The sequence below is a fragment of the Limanda limanda genome, chromosome 14, assembly GCF_963576545.1.
Source record: "Limanda limanda chromosome 14, fLimLim1.1, whole genome shotgun sequence".
Lineage (NCBI taxonomy): Eukaryota > Metazoa > Chordata > Actinopteri > Pleuronectiformes > Pleuronectidae > Limanda > Limanda limanda.
In genome coordinates this window covers 11,083,253-11,107,304 of record NC_083649.1, presented here as the reverse complement: position 1 = coordinate 11,107,304, position 24,052 = coordinate 11,083,253, and the positions used below count along the sequence as shown (strand labels likewise).

The 24,052-nt window shown below is 41.0% G+C and overlaps 1 protein-coding gene across 1 annotated transcript in view; it reads left to right on the top strand.

Moving 5' to 3' along the window:
• nsg2 (neuronal vesicle trafficking associated 2) overlaps positions 1-13,624 on the top strand; it is a 30,673-nt gene extending 17,049 nt beyond the window's left edge. The window contains exons 4-5 of the mRNA XM_061086464.1: positions 11,206-11,316; positions 13,119-13,624. Of these exons, the coding sequence (XP_060942447.1) occupies positions 11,206-11,316; positions 13,119-13,316 (309 nt within the window). The 3' untranslated portion in view covers positions 13,317-13,624. The remainder of the gene's footprint in view (positions 1-11,205; positions 11,317-13,118) is intronic.
• The last annotated feature ends 10,428 nt before the right edge of the window (positions 13,625-24,052 follow it).

The window sequence follows — 24,052 nt, the reverse complement described above, 5'->3', positions numbered from 1 at the left end:
TTTTTTTCGCTTACGAGTGATTTAGAGCTCCAAAGCCATCATCCATTTACATCTATACATTTTTAAATTACGACAAAAATACCAATTGTTTTTAGTGTGTACAGGCTTTCCCAGAATTATTTAGCAGAAAGATTTTTAAGCACCACTGAATGTATATCATGTCGATGATTGTTGTTTTCTGCTGCAAGAAAAACTGATGCCCACAGTTTACTCTGTGAAAAAGACGATTCGGAACATGGCTCAATAACCAACAGTGAAAAGCGTTAAGCCTCTCTTCCTTTTTCCTCACATCCATCCCTCTCTCTCTCTCTCTCTCCTTCACCTTCTCTCTTTCACCCTCAAACTCCTCGCTGTATTTTACACTTTCAACACTGACACCCTCACAGCTCCTGTTATAGCTGTGCCAGCCTCCGTTGGCTGATTGTCAAAGACATTGTTCCAAATTGGCTTCTTATAAAATGAACCAGCCAGATGTGATACCTGAATCTCACAGCCTTGGCTTGTGCACACACACACACACACACACAAACACACACACACACACACACTTGAAGTCCACGCACGTTGAATAGCTGATTCTTTGTTGAATTATGAATTGGCTCCGGCTGAAGAGCTGCGTTCAGATCTCAGCTGGATATGTTGCTTGTGTTGGCCGAGCAGGAGCAACAACACCAGTTATCAGTGCACAACAGGCAGGAAGTGGGGGCTGTTAACAGGCGGAGAAATCGAACGGTGTAAAATCAGAACCAGCGCACGACTGGATGGTTCCACACGAGTTTCTTCACGCTCCGCTGAAGCACAAACACCATCCCGGTGGGGTCAGAACGCCGTCCCCACAGCATGGAAGCTGACTCAAGTTTGAGTCATTTGTCAGTGCAAAGAGGTCCCTGGTGTCAGCCGCCATGTGAGACCCACTGACAGACGCTCAGACAGCCTGACAACCACAGGGACGGACAACAGACGCCGCCGCTGTGTGAGGGATCTCTGGGATGATTTACACGTCCAGATGGCTTCTGTTCTGCTCTACTTCTTGCCTCAGATCCCGTTTCAAACAGCACCTCAAAGGACGGCAGGCTTCACTCACTGCCTGCCTATCATCATCAGCAGATGTGAATACACGGACATAAATCATGTCGCGACACGAGGAAAAGTTCAAATTCTCCCTGCGTGTCCTATTTTATCTCAAAGGTCAAAGCGCGGAGAAAATCCAATATGCAATCACTGAAAGAGGACGTGGAATCTGTCTGAGATCTGTGTCTAGTTTTAAGACGAGGACGCCGAGGCGGGGGTGCATCCAAACTCTTTTGTTTGGACTTCGTAATTAAGTTGCCAGCCGAGAGGTTGCCAAGACGGAAAAGGATTTCGGAGCCTGATCGATGGCCCAGACGTCCGTGTGACCTGACAGCTTTAAATCTCTAAGCTCACATTTTCATACGCAGCCGGACTTAAGTGAAAATACATCAGATAGTTTTAAATCCTCTGCAGCTGAGGGCACGAATCATTTCTATGTTTTACAAATACCTGTATTTTTCTTTATGTCATTGTCGACTTCACTCGTGTTTGGGATATTATTGGAGTCCAGATTTCTTTAGGTTTAAATTGGTTGATTGGTTGATGGTAAAGATATTTCTTATATTTCAAAGGTGAATAGTAAAAGGACTGTGTTTATATTGAGCTTTAGAAATATGGTTGGGCATCAAACCAACCACCTTCTGGCTAGTGGATGATCCTGTCTGGACTGTCGGTGCTGATACAGTGGTTAGTTTACAGCCCTAGAGAGAGGAGTAGCAAGATAACACTACTGTACATGGACAACAAGTGTTTTAAGGGTTAATGATATTGATGATAATGATAACCGGGCATGTTCATATGAATATTAGTATAAAAGTCCAATAATTCAAAGATGAAAATTAAGATCAGATAAATCAAATAAATATGAGACAAGAATAACTTCTTTTGTGATTTATTAAATCTGGGGGTTTCTAAAGATCCTCCAAAAGTTGAATCTAAATCAAATGTGTCAAACCAAGAAAGGGAATATATATATATATATATCAAAGTCTATTACACATATTATTAAAAGTAACATGTTTCCATCAGTGGGGGAGACACTTGATTTGATATGATAATAACAAGCTGACATAATTAGAAGGCCAGTAGAAGTAAGCCCCGCCCATGACACAAATACCAAAGGACTAACCGAAATTAAGATGTCAATTTGTTTTGTATACAACACTTAGCATTGCAAACACACACACACACACACACACACACACACACACACACACACACACACACACACACACACACACACACACACAGCTGCCTACATGGTGAACATATGCAGGAACATAAAAATCACCCATGAGACTGAGCTGGGTAGACATTAGAGTAATCAACCTTGTCTGGTGATGTAAACAAGTCTTTAGAGGTGTGCTCTGAGTGAGTCAGAGTGTGTGTGTGTGCTTGTGTGTGTGTGTGTGTGTGTAAGGCGGATCCCATCATTAATAATATCCCTCTTTTGCAACATCTTCAGCCAGCAGAGTAGAAGCTGATTAGTAAATCTAATCCAGATGTTTAGTGTCTCCTCAGAGAGCCATTACTGATTCACAATTAGAATCTACTTGTGCCTGGATGCTCGTGTGTTCACGTTATGGAGGAAGAATTGTTCTTCGTTATTTGAATTGGTTCGTTGTTACCGATTTGCGTTGTTTATTTTCTCGGTGCAGATCCTAATTTAGGAGGAAGTATTATTCGTCTTTGGATTTCGGGGGTTTTGCGGAGTTGCAGCACACGATGATGTTTATTCATCGTGGCCTTGTTAACTCATGTGTGTCTTTGTCTCTTTTACCCTTTCTGTCACTTTGCGTTTCTCATTTCTGGCAATATGAGCCCACCTGCTATTTGATTTGGAGTCTCTTCCCCCAGAGCACATTCTCCTCCGAGCGCAGTCTCCAACCAATATGACAGTGTGCTCGGGAAACCTTTGAAGTTGTGTCTCCATAGAGACCTGGCTTAATTGGGAAACATTAGCATAATTAGCGTCTATATCTCCGGCAGAACATGCGCTGTCTTACCCGTCGTGAGCCTGTGGATTCTGTGCACATGTGAGGGAAAGACTTTTGATGTTCTTTAATGACAAGAACAGGAAGTGGAAATTCACAATGATGCATGCTATGATTTATTTAGAAACACACATGCTCAAAAAATACCTGTATTATCCCAGTCAGACAAGATAATTCCTTCACTAAACACAATATGTGATATAAGGACTGATTTTAATCCAAACTTTCTCATGAAAACGGCTTTTGAGAGAGTCTTGCACTCGTCTCCTGGAAAATAGGCCAAGTCACAACGGACAGTCAGCGAGTTATCTCACAATTTAAAATCTCCCTTTGCCCACAGAAGCAGCAGAGCGGGCGGATGCTTCAAGATAAAATCAGAATAGATTGATTATTACAATATAAATAGCCTAAAATTGCTGTGATCCTGTGGTTTAAGACAATAAATCCAAAAGTATTTGAACTAAGACGACTCTAATCTGCATAAATAAGTTGTTACACGTGTACTTTTCATGTGCGTGTGAGGATTCTTAATGTCCTCCGGTTTGTTTCTGGCAGGAATTTGTCCCATTTAGGTTGAACACATAAATCTGTAAGAAGCAGAGCCCTCGCTTTGTTTCCAGCTTTCCAGTTTTGTTCGCCTAAAAAGGAAACACAACAACAGCCACTGTGCTTTACGGAGGAGGCTGCAGAGGACGTTCAAGTACAAAGTGTTTTGTTAGTAATTCACCTCGAGATTTGCGCAGGAAAAGCTTCTTTTTATTTTATCCTGTGCATTATTTTCTCTGTATGTGACAAAGAAGCTTTAAATCGGTCTCAATCCTCGTATTCAGGGATCAAACCTGCAGTCATCAACATATGCAGCTTTACTGAGGACAGCGCTTTCTTTATTGCATCTGAGTGACCTTTATTATAGGTTGTGGCTCTGTAATAAAATCACCTCACAGGCACAGAAAAAACAACAAGGGTACAGATTAAAGCTCCACAAGGTTCCACTCTCTATTCGTTGTTTTTTTTTCTTTCGGCAAGCAATAACACAATGGATGTTTTTGCGGCTTGTGTTTTGTCGGGTTAACATTTTAACACATTTTTCCGATCAGAGACGCGATGCAGCATCTCCTCAGTGGAGTGTTTGCACCTTGTTGGCACAGCACTGCAGCCGCGCTCGTCTCAACCGGATGGCCAGTCCCCCAGAGCCCAAATCCCCCGACACGGTCTCCTTGACATCACTCCGCCCCCCCGTCTCAGATCCTCCGCTCTGAGCTGGCCGGCTCCCCGAGCGATCGGAGCTCGGAGAGTTTGACTTTGGGAGGAAGGACAATGTAAAAGAGAAAAGCTTTTCTCAAAAACTGACAAAAACAGTTCTGTTGGGTAGAAATGTCTAAATAAGTAAAGTATTATTTTCAGGCTTTTATATCCCTTTGCAGATCTACTTTACTTTAACCATGTACTTCATACATTTATGTTACTGCTCCCGCTACTGGTTATGGTTCACTAAAGAAACATTTTACCTTTACTCTGCTCGGATGTTTTCGTTAAAATAACTGTGCACAGCCTAAAGACTGGGAGATCACATATCTCTGTTGTTTTCGTTTAATCCACAAACAAACAAACCAATGCTGCTGAAAATCTACTTGGCAGAGATATTGATTAAAAGCCCTTTCATTATCTGTCTGTGTGTGTGTCTGTCTGTGTGTGAGTGTGTGTCTGTGTGTTATGGGGGGAAGTGACCATTATGTTAAGAAGTTTAATTTAACTCCAACTCAATGGGAAAATGCTGATTATGCATTAAATCATCAGTATTAATAATGTACAAAGAGAGTACTTTCACTTTAATATTTTAAGTACTTTTAGCTTTCAGGACTTCTTTATTTAAATGGAAAAAAAATCTTCATCTGCCTCTGAAAAACCACAAGATGAAATAAAATGTGGTTTTGGAGCCAAAATGGCTGCTGCTGTTCTTTTTTGTTTTTTGCTAAACTACTTTAATATTAGATTTTTAAAATAATTGGTAATTACAGAAGTCGATGTATTGTCATCATATAACTTCAAATAATAATCCTGCACATGTATATTCCATGTACAGAGACAGGGTAGATAGGGGCTCTGAGTGTTTTGCTCAAGGACACAAAGGGATCAAACCTGTGACCTTTCAGTTATCACTGCCAGTTTCCACCCACATGCCTCCCGACAGGTATACAATGTGACCCACCTCATTTATTTCATCACTGCAAAAACTTGCCTTAAGAGGATAGGAGAATATTTCATTTACATTTTTATGTAGCGATCTGATCCCTGACTTAGGCGCTCATACTTGTGACGAGTGGGAGGGGCTTAGTGTCTTACTGATTGGACACTTCAGCAGGACACGTTTCCATCTGAACCTCCAGGCTACAGACCCACCGGCTGGTTGGTTTCCAGAGGGGATGAGACAAGAGGGTTTTAATCTAGCTGTGCATTTAAATATTTAAATACCCTGAGCTGAGCTGTTCACCTTTTGATGTAATTTATGATACAGTTACAGTAACTAATATTTATTTTACAATTATTATAATCCACAACATATCTTAATGTGTAGCGATGCTATCAAAAGCTTTTAATCAATCCTCGACCTTCTAGTTAATCGCAGAAGGCCTAAGTTCGAGGACTGAGCTCACGTCAATCAATCAATACAGCTTGAGGTCCACTGCCCCCCCCCACTCAGGTTATTAAAGAGTAAGTTCACTTGTAATATTTATGAAACATACAGCGCTTAACCAAAAAACTGTGCACACAAGTAAAAACAGGAAAAAAGTCAAATTGAAATCATGACAGTTTCTCTCTCTCTTAATGTCTCTTATAATTTTTTAACTATGATTGAACTGATGGACAAATTGTTGGCAAAAGAATTTCCAACAAATCTCTTTTAAGGGCCAATTCTGGACTTATTGTCCTTACATGTTAGATGTTAAATATACATGAACTGGCTTTCACTGCGATCTGACCTTTAAAGGGTTATAATTATGTTTTGTTAGGGACTCTTTCTCTCCGTGCAAGCTCAACCCGTTATGCTCATTAATTTCATTAATCAACCAACTTCCCTGCAGGCATTCAACGTTATTACAGCCGAGATCAAATGCATTTAATGTAAGAACTTTTTCACATTTGATATTAATAGCTCCTTTTTGTATGCTGGCGTGCGGCTCGGCTCACATCCTCCCTGTGCAGCACCAGGCTTCGGTCACAAAAGAGCCGGGAAAATAATCCGGGGAAATGCGGGTCCACCGAGCTCCCTTTATGCTGCTGTTGAGAAGCTGTCAGAGAAGTAATATGGAGGATAAATGAAAAATAGTTGTTTATGCTTCAACTGATATCCCACTGCGTCTGCTGCCCACTCGCCTGTCTGTCTGTGCCACCTGCCTCCAAGAGAGGGAGGGACATCCTCCATCTGCCCCTGGATCTCGCTCGCCCGCTCGTTGATCGTTGCTCTCTGTCTGCCCCCTCGCTCGCAGCTTTATTGTCTCTTGTCATCTCCTCCTTTATTTCTCACTTTGCTCCCTCTCCGTCATTCTGTTATCCACTTTTATTAGCGTCATTTCTCTCCCGCGTCCCTCTCCTGTCACACCTCCCCCTCCCCTCACTCTCTCTCTCTCTCTCTCTCTCTCTACATGTTCTCCTCTTTTCCTCTGGTGAATGTGAGGAGGTGTCTGCCTCCCCATATGGCCTGTCAAGTTCCAGCAGTGAGAGTGTGGGTGGTGTGTTGCAAGCTTGGCGTTAACCCCCCATCCCCCCCCAAAAAGAATGAAGAGAGAAATCATATGTACAACGGTGGTTAAATAGGCCGTGAAAAAGCAGGTCCATTGAGGAGACTGTCTTTGACCTCCTCATGCACCGAGCAACGATAAATAATTGAGGGCAAATGTGTTTTGTGGAAATCATGAGAGACGTCTTTTCTTCTCAGATTCAGAGACAGTCAGTGTTATAGCAGGTGTTGTGTGTGTGTGTGTGTGTGTGTGCCTTTGTGTAAACATCAACATCAACAATAAGCAAAGTGTAGATACTTAATCTGCGGTGGGAGATGAGAAAGCCGGGGAACAGAGAACAATCCTCCTGGATCTTCTGTAATCTGCTTTGATTGTTTGTCTTTGTCCATAATACACAACTGTCTCCAGCTGCAGCTGCCTGTTGTTTCAGGGACACCGCTCTGTGAGGCAACAACAACACAAACGGGACAAGTCATCCATAGTTCAGTTTGGGAGCGCTGGAGTATTTTAAAGTAAATTTAAGATTTGAAATGTTTGATGAAAGTGGGCGTTCAGAAAATGTAATTTTCATTCAAATGTTGTGGTGGATAGATTGTATTCGGTGTATAGTTATTTTATTGTATTCATTGTTTTTAAAGTAATGTCAAAGGGACATTTTGGGAAATATAGTTGTTTACTGTCTTGCAGGGATAGATGAGAAGCTCATGTCTCTTTACACTAAATATGAGAAGTTAGTTCAGCATAAAGACTGGAAACAGATAAGCAGCTGTATGGGTTTGTACAAGTTGACAAAATCCAACTACCAGTACTGTTAAAGCTTTGTTTATGCAAAGTGTACAAATGTCAATTCACGATTTTAAAGGGTTTAATGACCACATGACTTCAACTTAACTAGAACTATACATTTTACATTTTAAATAACATAAATCAACTAGGCGCTGATATCATTCAATCAATTTGTCCAGAGTTACTTCCCAAAATGTCAAGTTTTACAATCATTTTCATCCAATTACAGTATTTATCCTGGGAGATTAGATTCTCAATGTTAAATAAAAGTTAAACCGTCGCATAATTTAATTTTAGTTTCACAGCCTAATATAGAATGAGTATATAGGCTAAAGTCTTATATAAAGTTAGTTGGGTATCGGATGTGATCTATATGTATTTTCTACATATTGTTTCATTATAGCAATTTCTTTTATGACTTCTTTTATTATGTTTCATAGTATTGTATGTATCACAGGAAATAAGATTCGAAATCAATGACATTGATGATAAATAAAAGTTGAACCTCTGAGGTTTCACATGATAATATTTAATGAAGTATACTTTTAAATGTTTACATATCTGTATTAAAAGCTGGTTTTGTCAATTGCAGTTTCATCTGGTGAAACAAATGGAACAGCATGCTGTCAAAATCCATTATTGCAAAAAAAGCCTTAAATACGATCACAGTGTTTCTTATTTACAAAAATGGTTCAATCAGCCCTGAGTGGCTCTGGGGGGGGGGGGGAGGGGGAGGGGGGGGGGGGGACACGACGATTAAAACCCAGTGGGCACAAACACCTGCCACAGAGTCAATCCAATCTTCTTTACTGATGCAGCCAATTCTGACTCAGGACACATTGTTCTTGGTCCAAATTTCAGCCTCATGCTGTGCGTCTACCTACATCCAAGGGAAACAAGCGCCTGTGTGTTATCTGTGTCGCACAGCACACAGGACGATGGTTGTGCTGGTGGTGATAGTGGTGTAGGATGGCAAGTACTGGTGCAGTGATGACACAACATCCGCATGTGTGGCGGGGGAAGATGCCATGTTGGGAGGTATCGGAGTCGAGTGTTGACCGGAAAGGTTTTTATATTTAATTTAATTCTATTTTGTTCTTATGCTCAGCGTGAGAACAGGGGAATATTACATCAGACCAACGCTGCCGGACAAAAGTTATGAATCCAGCTCATGCAAGGAGGAAGTCTTCATCGGTGAGCTGGTGCGTTGCCCGGACGACCCCCTATGGTTTATTGCGGATTTCAGCCAGATTATGAATAATGGAGAAAGGTCAGGTTAGATTTTTAATGGATTTATACGCCACATGGCTGCAGCTGCATCCACATCATTTTCTATTACACAAAGGCCATGTTGTTGCTCCAACTATTGCTCATGTTCACAAAGGCTCTGCTCCTCGTGCCAGGGTTAATTCCACTAATCAGTTTCATGCCCTGTATGTGCAATGTCAGGACCTAATTTGAAGCATCATTAAAGAGTGGTCAGACAATATATTACCCAGGAGGCAGTTTCATTCAATAAATAATCCGCTGGATGATTATGTTAGTGTCCGATAAATGCAGGCAAATTTCCTCCCTTTGGATTCTGTGTGTAAACAAGTAAATCTCTGTCGTTATTAACTCCAGTCTTTGCTTCATGTTTTAAAGTGTCAGAGCAAAGTCTCCACATGCATTAAACACTGATAGCTCGCCTCATGATATGGAGCTTTACAGTAATCCCTCTTCTTTATCAAGTGTTATTTATGTCCGTAGCTATTCAAATAGGGGTCAGGGTCGTTCTTAATCAGTCATTCCACATCTGTTTCCTCTCCAGAAGCCGGGTGGTTGTGACTTTAGACGCGTCCCTTTGAACGTACCGGGAGAAGCAATTTAAAAGGATGTCAGCGGCGACCAAGGCTGAGAGTCGTGTCCCCCAGTTGACACCAAGTAAACAGTCACTTAACTTGCGTGTCCCCATCCGCCCCCACAGCGCTGATGGAGACTGATGATCACACCCCTGTGTAATTGCTCCGACGTCCCGTGGTGATAGATCATACTCCGGGCGGGAGAACGAGCTTTAACGCTGGACTCTGACTCGAAATGGAAAATAGGAAATTAGAGATATTCATCCATTACGGTCCATTTTCAACATAACTCACTGGGGTCGATATGACTTTTTAAATGGCAAAACAGACTCATGCTGGAATATGTATGCGCCGCACATACCCACAGTGGCATTTACCACTTGGCAGACAGGACAATTTTTAAACACCGCTATCCCTTCCGCTTCATTTGCATGAGTTGGAGGAAACAAATCCTTTTATATGTTAATCTGCTTTGCCACGACATTGTCTGGCTTGCCAGCAAAAATGAATATTTCACACCTCAAACAAGACAGAGGCATCGAAATGCAGATATAAATGCATCATTTACATTGCTTTACATGAGCTCTGCTTTTGACTGCATTTTTCACACTTTATGTATTTTGACTCTGAACAAATGCAAACACAATGAAACAGAATGTAACAGTTCATATTTCCTTGTCGAGGAAACTGGCTGTAACATTTTGAGTGTGTCCCACTTTATAATTAGATATCTTGTATAAAGCGATTTAATGGCTTCATTTTGCTCACGTAAGGAACTCAGCCTTATGCAGTGTCAGGAAACACAGTTCATAACGATGTTTGCCGGCAGTGAATTTGGCAGGAAAACAGAAGGAAACATACAGAAAGAGGACGATTTCTCTAATTTAGATATTCTTAAATAAAATGCTCAACAAGTGAAATCAACAGCAAAGTTCAACTCAGTATGAATCGTAAAAGTTCGATACATAAACACATTTATTTGTCTTGAGGGGTCTTTGAGTTTAAACTGCATTTTTATTACCTCTGCCTGGGGGGTTATGTTTCCACCCCTGTCTGTTTGTTCGTCGGTAGGTTGGTTCTAACACAATTAGACAAAAACTGCTCTCAGTGAAGCTTGGTAGAAGGATGGGAAATTGGTAAAGAAAAGGACCCGAAAGGGCAGATCCAGGATTTTTAATTCTTAAATATCTGTATTTAACATTTCTATTTTATCAAAAATTAATGGGTTGTGATGAAAAACTCTGGCATATTCAGGGCACTGATTTATGAGTGCACCAAGGATTAGCCGTCCGTGGAGGTATAAGCTCTTCTGAGTGCCATTTTACTTCTTTTGTGTTTTGTTTTTTATCGTAAGACCTTTACTCTGAATAGTCATATTGCATCCTTTTGTACAGCATCATTAAAATGCTGAACACAGATCAGTAGAAACCTAGAACAGTATTGTAATTATTCTCATGTTCCTCCTGATTTACGTCACAGACTGGACGTCTCATAATTTTCCAAGCAGCGCCGTGTCCATGGAAACAAAGTAGTTTTTAACAGTGTCACAACCTGAGTCATTCATCACCCAACTCCACAGGAACACCTTGCCTGGAGGAGCCATTGACCTCAGTCAGCAGCATCTTACCATTTATTATGGCTGCACACACACACGCAAAGACACACACTAGTGCACCATACTCCATCTTCCTCGCTGTCTAACACTAATTCTGTCTCATATATATATATAAACCATACCCTCAATTTACTGACCAGCATTTGTCCTCCCTGCAGGTGACCATCCTGATCATCCTGGCACTGGCCTTCCTCGCCTGCATCGTGTTCCTGGTGGTTTATAAAGCCTTCACCTACGACCACGCCTGCCCAGATGGATTCATTTATAAGGTAAGACCCAGAATTCAGTAGTGACAACTGTGGGCTGCAGGATGTGCAGAGGGTCATAGGACATCCTCTCCACTTTGTGAATAGTAGGAGCGGCTGCAACTGTGATAGTTAACATAAGCTACAGGTGTCTCTGGAGGAAATGGATCATGAGAAATGGGAACACAGACTGTCAGACCTAAAATAAAGAGGTGTGATGTGACGATGTGAATATACCGCAGGGATTCCAACATCTGAGGGCAGGACGACCAGAAGAAGTGGCTTATGATAGTGCATGGTAGCATATCTAGCTATGTAGCATATGGGAGCTAGTCTGTCCCAATCAACAGGGAGGATGAGTCTTAACAGATCTGAAATATAGTTTTACTAAAGAGGGTGGAGCAGGATCCTCTAAAAGTAGACATACTGTTCATCACTAACCGTAGATGGGGCAAACTAACAAACTCAAAGATGAGTTCATCACCCATTAGTCTCTCAAAGGAAAAGAGAAAAACATAAAAACACTCTCATCCTCCTTGACTCATCTTGGCCGTCATTACAAGATGAAGCGAACACGTCTCTTCAGAAGAGCGATCATCAATCAGTGATATCAGGGCTTTTATCTTGACCCGTGTCATCAGCTGTAATTTTATGTCTTTGTTCCTTAAAACTAAAGACGAATAAAGAGACTCCATTGAAGCCCACAGCAGACGTCATTAGCTGGCGGACGATTAGATGAAAATGAGACAAATGAGACTCACTGTCTATTTCACATTAACGACCACCTTATAACTCCTGATCCACATTAGCCTTCACCGCCAGAGCTATCTGCTTTGTGAAATGGGTCTTAAACATAAATTATTAGCTTTTGTGGAACAGACCTACAACCAATCAAAGGAAAGGTGACGTAGGAAAATGAGGAGCAAATTTGGTTTCTATAATTTTAGGAAGTTCTTATCACACGGATGTATGTCCAAGTGTTATTTTTTCAGTTCAGTTTTAATTAGTTATTTGGTGATAAAAAATGTGTGAAACCTCGACAGCTGAGACTGACTCAAAATTTGTCAAGCGTGTGCAGTGGCGGGACCTCGCTGCCACAGCTCCTCCCCCGGATCAGTGTTGATCAGACTGTTTCCAAATGTGAAATATAAAAGTGCTCATATGTGATAGTTCGGCTTTATCTCTGGATAGTGGGAGGAAGTGTCCATCTCTATATACAGTCCTTGAATGCAAGAGCAAATAAAAAACGAGCTTGCTGATTGGTCAGCTCTCCAGGCTATATCCATATGGCTGAGGTAATAAAACACGGAACAATCTGCTGTTCAAGTGCTGTATCACAGTTGGATCTTTAAGGCTTCACAGTGTAGGGATGCAGTTTCCTCGTCCTCTACTCCCCCGGTATAGATTTCCACTGCACTTAAAAGCTTCACGCTACTTTGTGCGCGGTCACCTTGGAAGTCTGTGTCAAATCCTTTATTTTTTTTTAGGTGGAATGAATCTAGTTTGAGGCTTATAACCTCTGCAGGCGCTCAGACTGCAGTCAGCAGAGGTATTATTAGCTGTGTCACATGCACGTTCACCAGGTGCAAAGTTGCCGATGGAGAAAAAACGCACGTGCACGGGCCAGCACGCAAAGTGGCTCGCACACAACGACCAAGTTATAAATAAACAAGGCATTAGAGGGCCAACAATAATAAACATGAACACTGACAGAATTGTTCTAATCCTATCTTGAGAATTGATGATTACAAAGATGCTACGTATTTTACTTTTAACAGATAGTGACTTGATGAATCGCCTCACACTGTTCTCCTTCTCGATCGCAGCACAAGCGCTGTATCCCAGCCTCTCTGGAGGCCTACTACGCCGCCCAGGACGCCAACTCGAGGGGCCGATTCTACACAGTGATCAGCCACTACAGCATGGCCAAGCAGACCACCTCGCATTCCGTCTCCCCCTGGCTGCCTGGAGGGGTGGTGGGGCAGCAGCACGACGCCAAACCCCCCGGCGAAGAGGGCCACTGAGTCAGCTGCCATAACCGACGTTGTACAAACACATACAGACAAAACGCAGACGGGACGACACACACACAGACACGGGCGGGTGCACACACAGACACACACACACACACACGTAGGGAGAACATGTAGAAACGTAGACAAAAGAGATGCACACAAACACAGCAGCTACATATGTAATGCCAATATAGATTGAAGACATGCATGCAGACATGAAAACACACAAGCACATGCTAGGCCACATCGTCTGCCCATTGCTGTGCTCTTTCTCTGGAGAGCTTTTTCCACTGATCTTTTGCACTCGTGGGAACATCTTCATTGGCTAATATACACACAAACACATACACATACACACACACACAGTCTGCTCTGTCGTAACCTTGTTACTTACTCGCCTCCCTCTAATTTATTATTTATTGACTGTCATGATATATTTATTTTTTAACTGTACTGTATGGATGTTTTCTATGTGATTACCCGGCAACTCTTTGTACAAAGGCACGAGTCAATGCTGAGCTCGACGCTTCTTCTCTGTGAGATTCACGTTCAAAGTGTGTTTACTGCAGAGTTACAGTACAGTTATTATTTCTTACCTTTCTTGTCCAAACTGTGCAACTTAAGGCATGTCTGTCAAACACGACACACACACGTACACACAAACACACACAGATCCCATAATTCCCCAATCCAGAATAAATCAGTATGGTCTTGTATTGCTGTAACACATTTTAAATAGAACATTTCAGTTCTACGGAAGGTTTAATGCCGATGTCCACCTCCACAACACATCCTGGTTTGATTGAATGATTTTTTTCCCCCATCATGGTTGTTTGCTAGTTCACATTCAATGACATGTCCAATGTGCTGTGTGATACATTTTAAATCCTCTAGTGACCCAAGCTGTACATAGAACTGTGAATTCAGGCTAGTTTTTGGTGTGTATGCATTGTAGTAGCTTTCCTTAGGTTTTCCCCACTTCTATTCATTTGTTTTGTTCGGTTTTACAATTCCTCCATGCAAGTTATTGCTTCAGCTGCTAGACTTCTAGCTCCATCGAACACAATGCTGCCGAGAGAAAGAACATCGCCGTCTCTTGCCAAATCTTATTTTCTGCTGTTTCGTTAAGTTTGTAACGTTGGATCTGCTGTCAAAGAGCGCTTTTACGAGATATTGTGATGTTGTTAGTTAATATGTAGCGATACCTGGTGTAATTGATCAGTGTGCATCCCCGTCCCTCCTCTGTTTGATTTGAACTGAAAATAAAAACAAGCTGTGACCTGTGCCGAGCGTGTCTGTCAGTCCCACCTACCGGCGCCTCTCTTCAGCGCCTAATGCAGCCCGAGGCAGAGAGGCGTGCATGACAGTGATGACTTCTCATCACGGCGCGTTCCGCTATTCACACTTTCAAACACACCTACACACATTCATATTACATGAATGATGGTCTCTGCTGTGTGTTGGTGTGTGTGTGTGTGGAGCGTTCCGAGCAGTGGAAAGCAGGTTTGTGGGTAATGATGAGCGCCAGTGATTGACAGGGAAAGAAAAATACCTGTATCTGTAATGGCTGCTGAATGTGTTATTCATGTGCAGGGTCTGCTGCAAATGACAGATAAGGCCTTTGTTTTTCTTGTGTGTAGCACTTACAACAGTGTCCTGCAGTGAGTGACATGAAGAGCTGAATTTCCTAATTAGAGGCTTGTATTCTAATGAATCCGTCAGCTCTCTGTCTTTTCACCCTCTAAGGAGCGAAACAGGAGCTGAATGCACCAGCTTCAACATTACTGAAATGCATGAGGATGAAAAGGCATCAAATCAGGGTAATTTATGTCTCCGTGACACAGTAGCAGCAGTAATACCAGTTTTTTCTTTGACTATAGCACTAGAATCCTAGTCAACACTTTATTCTTCACGGTTTCCACCCTGATCCAACTGCTGCTCACGCTCAGTAATACGTTATATGTTGTCGTCTGGCATAAAACCAAAGTATCTCCAAACAACAGACGATCATCCAGTCGTAAAACTAACTGTTCGCATTAAGGCCGAGCAGACAGCATCTTTAATCTGTGCTCATGGCCATGTTTTCTATAATTAGTTCACAATGGAGCCATTAAAGGTTTATCTCCCTTTCTGCCAGAATTACATGCTTTCTTATCTCAACATTAAACGTGGGGTCACATGATGCTCAGGGACAATAGAAAGAAGCACATAAAGAAACCGTATATCACGGTATGTTGAATAAAATCACTATCTGCATATAGTATTACATGAAAATAAACAATTCATAGACGCATTTCAATTATAAAATAGACAGGCATGAATACCTGATGTTGGTTAATCAATTAAATATTTCATGTGGTCTTTAGCACATATTCACTTCGAACCATGTAACTGTATAAAAAATGGATGATATGACGGCTGGCCAAAAGTGAAGTCTAAGCATCTTGGTCGCCACCTGGTGACTGGGGTGTAAATACAGGTCATAAACTCTGCCTCCTCCATGTTAACAGATGGCGCATGAACAAAACCAAAAATTAAAAGTACATTCTTTTCACACAGATGTATGCTCAAGTGTTCGTATTTGGTTTTAATTGGTTGTTTGATTAAACGTCATAATTGACAGCTGTGGAGGTGGAGACCCGTCATCCAGCTTTACATTCAGTCTATGCTCTGAACAAATGGTGCATGACAGCCCAAGTCACTTGTTGCTCTTTGAATCCACATGCTCACAATCACAATGCAAACTTGTTGGAGTTGAGCACACATTATTTTTCACAGTGCCCTATATCTCAGATTATCCTTTGCTAATTGGCACTTAAGTCCTGACAGTGATGGGAGTGTCACCGTCACGTAAACCAAAGTGCAGGACATTCAAATCTACGAGGTGCTGGATGTTGACAAGCGAAAGACGTCTTTCCAGATGTTTGCCGTTTTCTTGACTTCCGTGTCGACTACACAACTGACACAGTCTTTTCAAACCGGACAGATGGTTTGCAGCGTTGACACAATGCTAACACAACCCTGGCATGTTGTGACTGAAAGGGAAGCAGCTGGTGACTTAACATGGATGACAGAAGGTGCACGTCATCCATTTCCTACAGGTTGAATCGACAGTGACTTAACCGAGAAGAAGAAATTTGGTTGAAAATATGTGAAAAGTTAGAGAAAGGAAAGAAAAGGTTGCAGATGCACGTCCTCTTTTGACACCAGTAGAGGATGATGTAGCATTGCAGCATCATCTCTGAAGATCACTGATTTTATTGATCCTGACCGAGCTTTTTAGACCATTCATTCAAAAATTACCTTTTTCACAGCAGCGGTTTTCCCTCTGACATGTCAAAGGCTTCAGAACTCCTATACGGCCCTGATTTCTTACGAGGGACAATTGGCCATCAGATATGGAATGACCTGTGGCCCAATCCTCTCCATGACCCTCTAATTATAGCAGCAAATAGCTTTCGGCGGCACAATTCATGCTAAACCCCTTCCAGCGCAGGATATTAGATGTGGAAATGAAGAAGGACTAATTGTTGCAGACAGGTCATTGGGGCTTTTCTCAAATCAGACATGATGTCGGAGGAAAAGAGGGAAATTGTAGAGGGAGGTGGAGAGAGAGAAAAATTAAGGTTCTGCGTTTCCTTGGCAAAGACAGAGATTAAGTCGGACAAGTGGAAACCATACTAGGAGTCTTGGTTTAATTTCTAAATAGCAGGAGGAATAGAGACGGGTCGTCCATACAACCATTCATACACATCCTTTCTTTTTCCCTACACAATACAAGTGCTTATGGTTCTCAGACGATTTGGACGTGCTGTGTTGGACTCCTCTACAGAATGATGAGAACTGCCTCTCTGTATTTGTTTAATAATTTGTATTCAGAGTATCATTCCCCTTGTGTACATTTCCCCCGTCACAATTGTCCTCTTAGTTTTATCTTCAAATATCTGTCTCTCTTTTACTGGCCCTTCACTGGTGTCATCGCTCTTCCCCCTCAACTCTCAACGGCTGTTTGCCTCCGTCGAGGATCCGTCTCTGAGCCAAACCTAAACGAAAATCAATACTTTACTGTTTTCATTTTTGAAGCGGCGGAAACATGTTCTGTGTCAGTAACTCCTATCATAGTTTAATAGACCATAATTTACAGATGTGCTCATAAACAATTGAAATTAAATTAATAACTTATTGTGAAGACTTAAGGTCGAAAAGTGTAATAAAGGTCTACGTCTAGACCATAGACTATATATGAATGGACGGAGGGTCTGTGACGTTACCCGTTGGTTTCTGCAGAGTGAGAATGAGGCTAGTAGGAGTCGTTGAAAGGCGAATGAACTGATTTGATTGTACACATGTTGGACTTTACTTTGAGAAATCTCCACATCTATACAGCAAATATGTTTAATATTCAGTATGTAGGTAGCCAGAGAGGTCCTGAACACAGGCATATCAGTCTCTGTCTGAACTTATTGAGCAAAGTGCTTTTATAGTACTTTGAAATATACAGGAATGGTCTAGACCCATATTTTTTTTTCAGTAATCATTAAAACATTTACTGCTAGCAACTATTACCTGCTCTAGCTACTGTGTCAAACATTGTTGGTACTGATACAGCACTTGCTTCTGAGCATTATGTAAAAACTGTCACAAGAAGTGCATCAACTCCCTCTAACCAATCAAAACTCAGAAGTCTTAGTGGGTGTGGTATAAGATTCTTTAAGCACAGAGTAGTAAAGCTCTTCACGTACATCGCCAATCTCCTTAGTCCCTGTTCTTCATCCACACTCTTCACATATCCTGATTAAAGCTCCTCACCATTCTGTGATTCCTGTTAAAGTCTTTAGTCTTTTTCATTCATACACCTTGATCTCCTCCATGATTTAGCCATTTTTTAAAACCCAATTTCTTTGTCTTCTCAAAGCAGCTTTTGAGTCTGAGCAGTTAATAATAATATGACTACAGGATTTCTTGATTGCTATTCCTTCTAATTATTCAATTACATTAAAGAGAATGTATGCAAAAGACGTTGTTTTTAAAGGTCTTTGATATAAATTGTCGAATGTTTTTGAGGAAAAAAAGATTAGTCAGTCCTGCGTCCAACCTCCTTCACACCCACACACCGACACACACATGCACAGAAAATGAATATGTACTCAAACATACACACTGGGTAATGTGTGCTGTACCCCTCCATCTCTCCTGTCGGCGAGCTCTCCTGCTGTCAGAGAAAGGCTGCCTCTCAGCAGTTGGCCCTCAGAGGAAGGAAGAGAAGGCAGAGAAGGAGGGAATTAGTGTGGGAGGTGGAGAGAGTTAGGGGGAGTTAGAGAGGATTCAAGTAAATGGAAGGAAGCAGCAAAAGTGCTAACCAGACCTGCACATCGACAGGTGTTGACATTTTTGCATTCAGTCTTAAAGTCAATGAACACACGATGAAAGAAAGAGGAAAGAGGGTGATTTTAAATAAAAGTAATGAAAAATGTACAATCTTTAATCTGGGAAACAACAGCCACGGAATAGAGTCAAATCCAAACAAGCAGCACTACAGTGAATCAGGATCTGAGAACCATCCATCCATTCATCCATCCATCATCTATACTGCTCATCCTTTGAGGGTCTCTGGGGAAGTGGAGTCAGATCCCTGCTGACATGGGGGCGAGAGGCAGAGAACACCCATCGCAGGACATACATACAGACACAAACCATCATTCACTCTCACTAGTTTGCTCAGTCCAGAGAAAACCCTAATACCCGAACAACTAACTGATTTATGAGAATTTTGTCGTCTCACTGAGTGCGATCGATCATCACGGTTAAAAGGTAGATGACTCAGCAGGAAACAGGATGTGAGCTGCAAATTGATGGAAAGTCTGACGCTTTGTCCAAATTGTCAATAGCACCGCATGTTTCCAGCGATGCATGTTGCTCTCCTTCTATTGCTGATGATGAAATTTGGCAAATTTTTGCTTTAATATACAATTGATGTCAAACTTAATTAGGATAAGATGAATCTATAAACTCCTGAAGGAGAGTGGGAGTGATGAAGACATTCACATTTATGTGAATGTCACACCCTTCACCTCACACTCAGTCTGTTTCTGACCTGCTTACTGGACTCTTGATGTTGCTGAATGGCCAGAAGAAGATATACAATGCTAGAATGTGTAAGTGTGTGTGTGCACGCTTCTCAGTTAATAATATATTTTAAAGAACCTACAGTTTTTATTAAAATATTGTAAAATTGTTCCATGTGTTCCTTTTTCATGACAGGACACACTGAGGTTTTTAAATTGACCCTCTCTCTCTTTCTGTGTGTGTGTGTGTGTTTAAGAACAGAACAAAGTCCTGTATATTAATGATTATTGCATATCTACAGAATGGACTTTCTATCCACACGTGTGTTCCCTTGTGTGTGTGTGTGTGTGTGTGTGTGTGTGTCAGTGTGCGAGTACTATGGTCTGGCCTACTTTCTCCCATTTAGGAGGATACCAGCTACGTTCACAGACCCTTGCCTCTCCCAGGGTTCGCTCTCTGACTTTGGTTCATATAATATTCAAAATATTCAGCATGGTTAAATTATTAAGGGGAAAAAATGTCTGGGTTAAAGGATGTAAGTTTTGTCTCTCTCACAGAGCGGCTAAAGAGGTCACATTATATTTAAGTTTCTCTGCTGTATTCCTTATTGCACACAACAGAAAACATAGCTTTGGTCTTTGGTTATAATATTTCAGATCATAGGCTTATAAATAAATTTGACGTATTTAATTTGTTTGTCTCACATCTGCAGACACACACTTGTGAAGACGTACACAATGATCACACAGAATGAAATGAACATGTGAAGAGATTTATGCTTGATCATACTTAAAAAGGCACACTCACACACACAGACACAGACTGAGTCAGGCTGTCAAACACACACACACACACTCACACAGACACACACTCTGATCTTTGGGAGTGCAGCGCCGGGTCTGTGCAGCTTATTTACGACACGGCGCTCTCTGCTCGCCAGTCTCAGTGAAAGTGGGGCAATGGGATAATCCCCCGGTCAGATGTCAGTCATATTTAGGAGCTGATGCCAAGACTGTGTGCGCTGCAGACTGCAAACCGTGCTCTGTGAGAGCAGGGATTACCAAGAGATAATGTTAAATACCAACCTGGATACATTTCATATGTATTTGCCGACTACAAGTGTGTCAATTTGTTGACTGATGTAATTCTGTCTTTTTTTTCTGAGGAGACTGGACGAACCAACATGGGTTTGTTACTGTTTAATTCGTGGTCATGACACTAAAGCTCATTGCTCCAGTGGCTGGTCCACAAAACTCTGATCCCACACATGATGAGTGCCGGAGTCTAGCTCCTCTGAGGGGAGGAGTCATCTTCATCCTGCAGATTTATAATTTAGGTGACTCAAGCCCAAAACATGAAATAAACATGTGAGATGTTAAAATATTAATAATAAAATCAGCTACACTCTCTGACAAAAATCACGAACAGGGTAAAACTAACATTGATGCAACCCAGGACTTATCTGAGCCTTAAAGGTTATTTCAATCAACATTAATCAGCATATTTTAACATCTCAGCAGCTGTGTTTACAAGTTTTACATAAATTGAACACCATTTTAGAGATGCTGTATGCTAGAGGTGTGTTGAGTAGATCGTGTGAGTCTTTTTGAATACACAACAGGTTGATGTCTGTGACTTTGAGGTTAGATCTTCACATGAGAACATTTATTACAAGCAGAGCATAACAAACTGCATATTATTACATCATTATACTACCAAATTACTATACAGGATTACCATTATTAATTTTATATTATTTTGTATGACAAATTATTAAAATTAAAAGGACTCATAAAACATTAAATCCGAAATGTAATCAGTTTATATTAATAATATGAAATATAATATTATAATAAAAACTTGAGAAACAGAATCACCTCATATTTAAGAAGTCGGAACTTACTAATATTTCATATATTTACATTCGATCAAATCAATGATCAAATTTGTTGTTGCAGTTTTACTTCAATCAACCATTAAAAGAATCCTTTTATAAGTGTGATTAAATCACTGGAAACTTTGTATGTGGCTTTCTTCAATCACTGGTTTAGTCCACATTATGGGATTCATGACTCACTCAATAACAATTAATCTAGATCACACTGTTTGCTTGGTCACTCTCAGGGAAGACATGTATGTTGAAATTGGTCCCAAAAAAGAAGCTGTTTCAAGAAATAATTGAGGTTTGGATAATGTTAACATTTCCAAGTGAAGAAATCATGACTCATGCTGCCGCCTCTTGTCCTCGGGCTCATTAAAAGTCAGAGAGTTTATTCTGAGTTATTATTCACAACTTTCCTCACCTGTCCCATCTCTTTCCCCTCCACTTCCCTCACTAATCATCCTGTAATGGCCCTTCACTCTCCGACATGTCCGCCTCATCACTCCTTCAGCCGGCGATGGAACCTAAATCACAGAGACACACAGAGAAAGAGAAATAGTCAAGGAGTCTTCGTTCATCCCCTCTGCTTTGCTTCTGAGCTTCCTTATGTGTTTTGTTGTTTCAAAATCAACACCCTTCATTTCACAAACTGTCAGATCCTGCCCCGAAAAAGACGGGGGGGAGCACCTAGTTTTTTAGCTGATCCTTTGTAACAGAAGTGTATTCGTAAGCAAGCACATGACAGAAGGAATTCAGGGAATAAGACATGTGGAGCAGAAGGAGAGCAGGGTGAGTCACACACACACACACACACACACACTGGGTCTGGACTTTTTGCTTTTCACATCCGAGGAGCTCAACAAGAGATTGTGTGGATCAGACGCATATGGCACCTCTTTATTGTTTTTCTTCCAGTTTCTGATGTGTCACTTTTTAGAAACACCATCAATACAAGCCCATGGCTTTGCTGAATATCTCCCCTATGGAGGCAATAGGGAGGTGGAGAAGAGGGTGTGAAGGTGGATTTCTGTGCCAGGAGACACTGCATGCATATATTTACATACTGTTTGTAGAGGCATTACTTAAGCATTGTTGGGTTTTATGGTTTAAAAACTCTAAACACAAATATTGTCTTTTGTTTATTCCACACTGTTCTGGTGCCTACTTTATCATCAATGCAGCACGACTGCTGACATTTCAGTCAGAGGTCTGAGTGCCTCATTCTAACAGCAGCTAATGCAGCTTTGAGCTTTTTAGTCATATGATATATTCTTTGTCTAAAATGAGTTTTTAAATAATTCAAGGCAGAGGGACGCTGGTGTAATGCTGCCTCCAGGTTATGTGTCATTAGGTTACAAATAACAAACGGACTATAGTTGAGGCAAATTTATTTCATCTATAATCACAAATTGGCCTGAGATGGTTTTACACTCTGTAATCTATAGGACTCCCTCTGTCCAACAACTCCCTTTTATTAAGTCCATTACATCCATGAAGGAGCAATTAATGAGAGAGGGGAGTCAGAGCTGGAGCTGCACAGTGGGGGGGAGTCGAGGAGGATTCTAAGGGTCGGTGAAAAAACATTGGGAGACATTTTCTTTCAATATTAAATTATTCAGAGCATATTTCATTCATGTTCTGGGGAAAAAAGACAACATCCAAAGAGCAAATGTATTGTTTTTACATGAAATGGTTCAGCCAAGGTGCAAAGAAAGACATGGCTTCCAGAGACAAAGGGAAAAAAGGAAGATAGGAGAGAGACAAAAGAAAGGGACAGCATGATTTTACAGAGGAAGGCAGGTATAGTATGTGCATGGTTGAAATCAACCTGTTAGCAGAGTCAATAGTGAAATAGGCTAGTTTTGCTCCCCTATATCAATATATCAATATCTTCACAGACAATTAAGTGTGTACATTTCACTCCTCTTTTAGCCGACATTTAGTCAATGCAGGCAAAGCCTCAGAAAGTTGTTAAGAGTAAATCAGACGTCTCTGCCTCTGCTTGGTGCCAGCGTCTACAGATCCAGATTCAGTCTGCAGCAACATGTTTCCACTTCCTCATCCCTCATCCTCGTTCTCATCTCCATCCCAATTCTCATCCCCATCCCTGATCCTCATGCTTATTCTCCTCATCCTCATCCCCATCCTCATTCTCATCTCCATCCTCCTTCCCATCCTCCTCAGTCCTCATCCTTATTCCCTCAACCCCATCCTCATATTCATCCTCATACTCATCTCCATATCCATCCCTTATCCTCCTCAATCTTCATCCTTATCCTCCTCATCCTCCTACCAATGCTTTCCACTAAGGAAGTCAATGAGCATCATTGCGTTGTCACTCTCTCATTTCAAGGGTCAATCAGAATATATTTAATTATTAGAACATTATTATTATATATGTTCATTTATTAGAAAAAAAGGTTAGAAAAGTTCAAGTTTAGAAAAAAGTTTAAATCCTCTTTAATGATAATAATTCAATGCTGATTCATTTTCCAGGTAAAGATTATATGAATCAAAAACTGATGCTATAAACACATACAGATACTTATTTTGTAGTTGGTGTATAAATATGTATTCAATATTGGCTGCTGATTATATTCTTTGTTTTTTAAACTATTCTACAGACGATCATGCTTATTTATCTTAATTAATTAATTAAATTAAATGAATATGTGATTAACAAAACACTCAAACCCAAAGTAGGGATATACAATAAATTACTAGTTGAAGCATTAGAAGCTAAATTATGAAACAACGTTTTATCGTTGCACTCTGGACTTAACAGGTTTGATGTTTC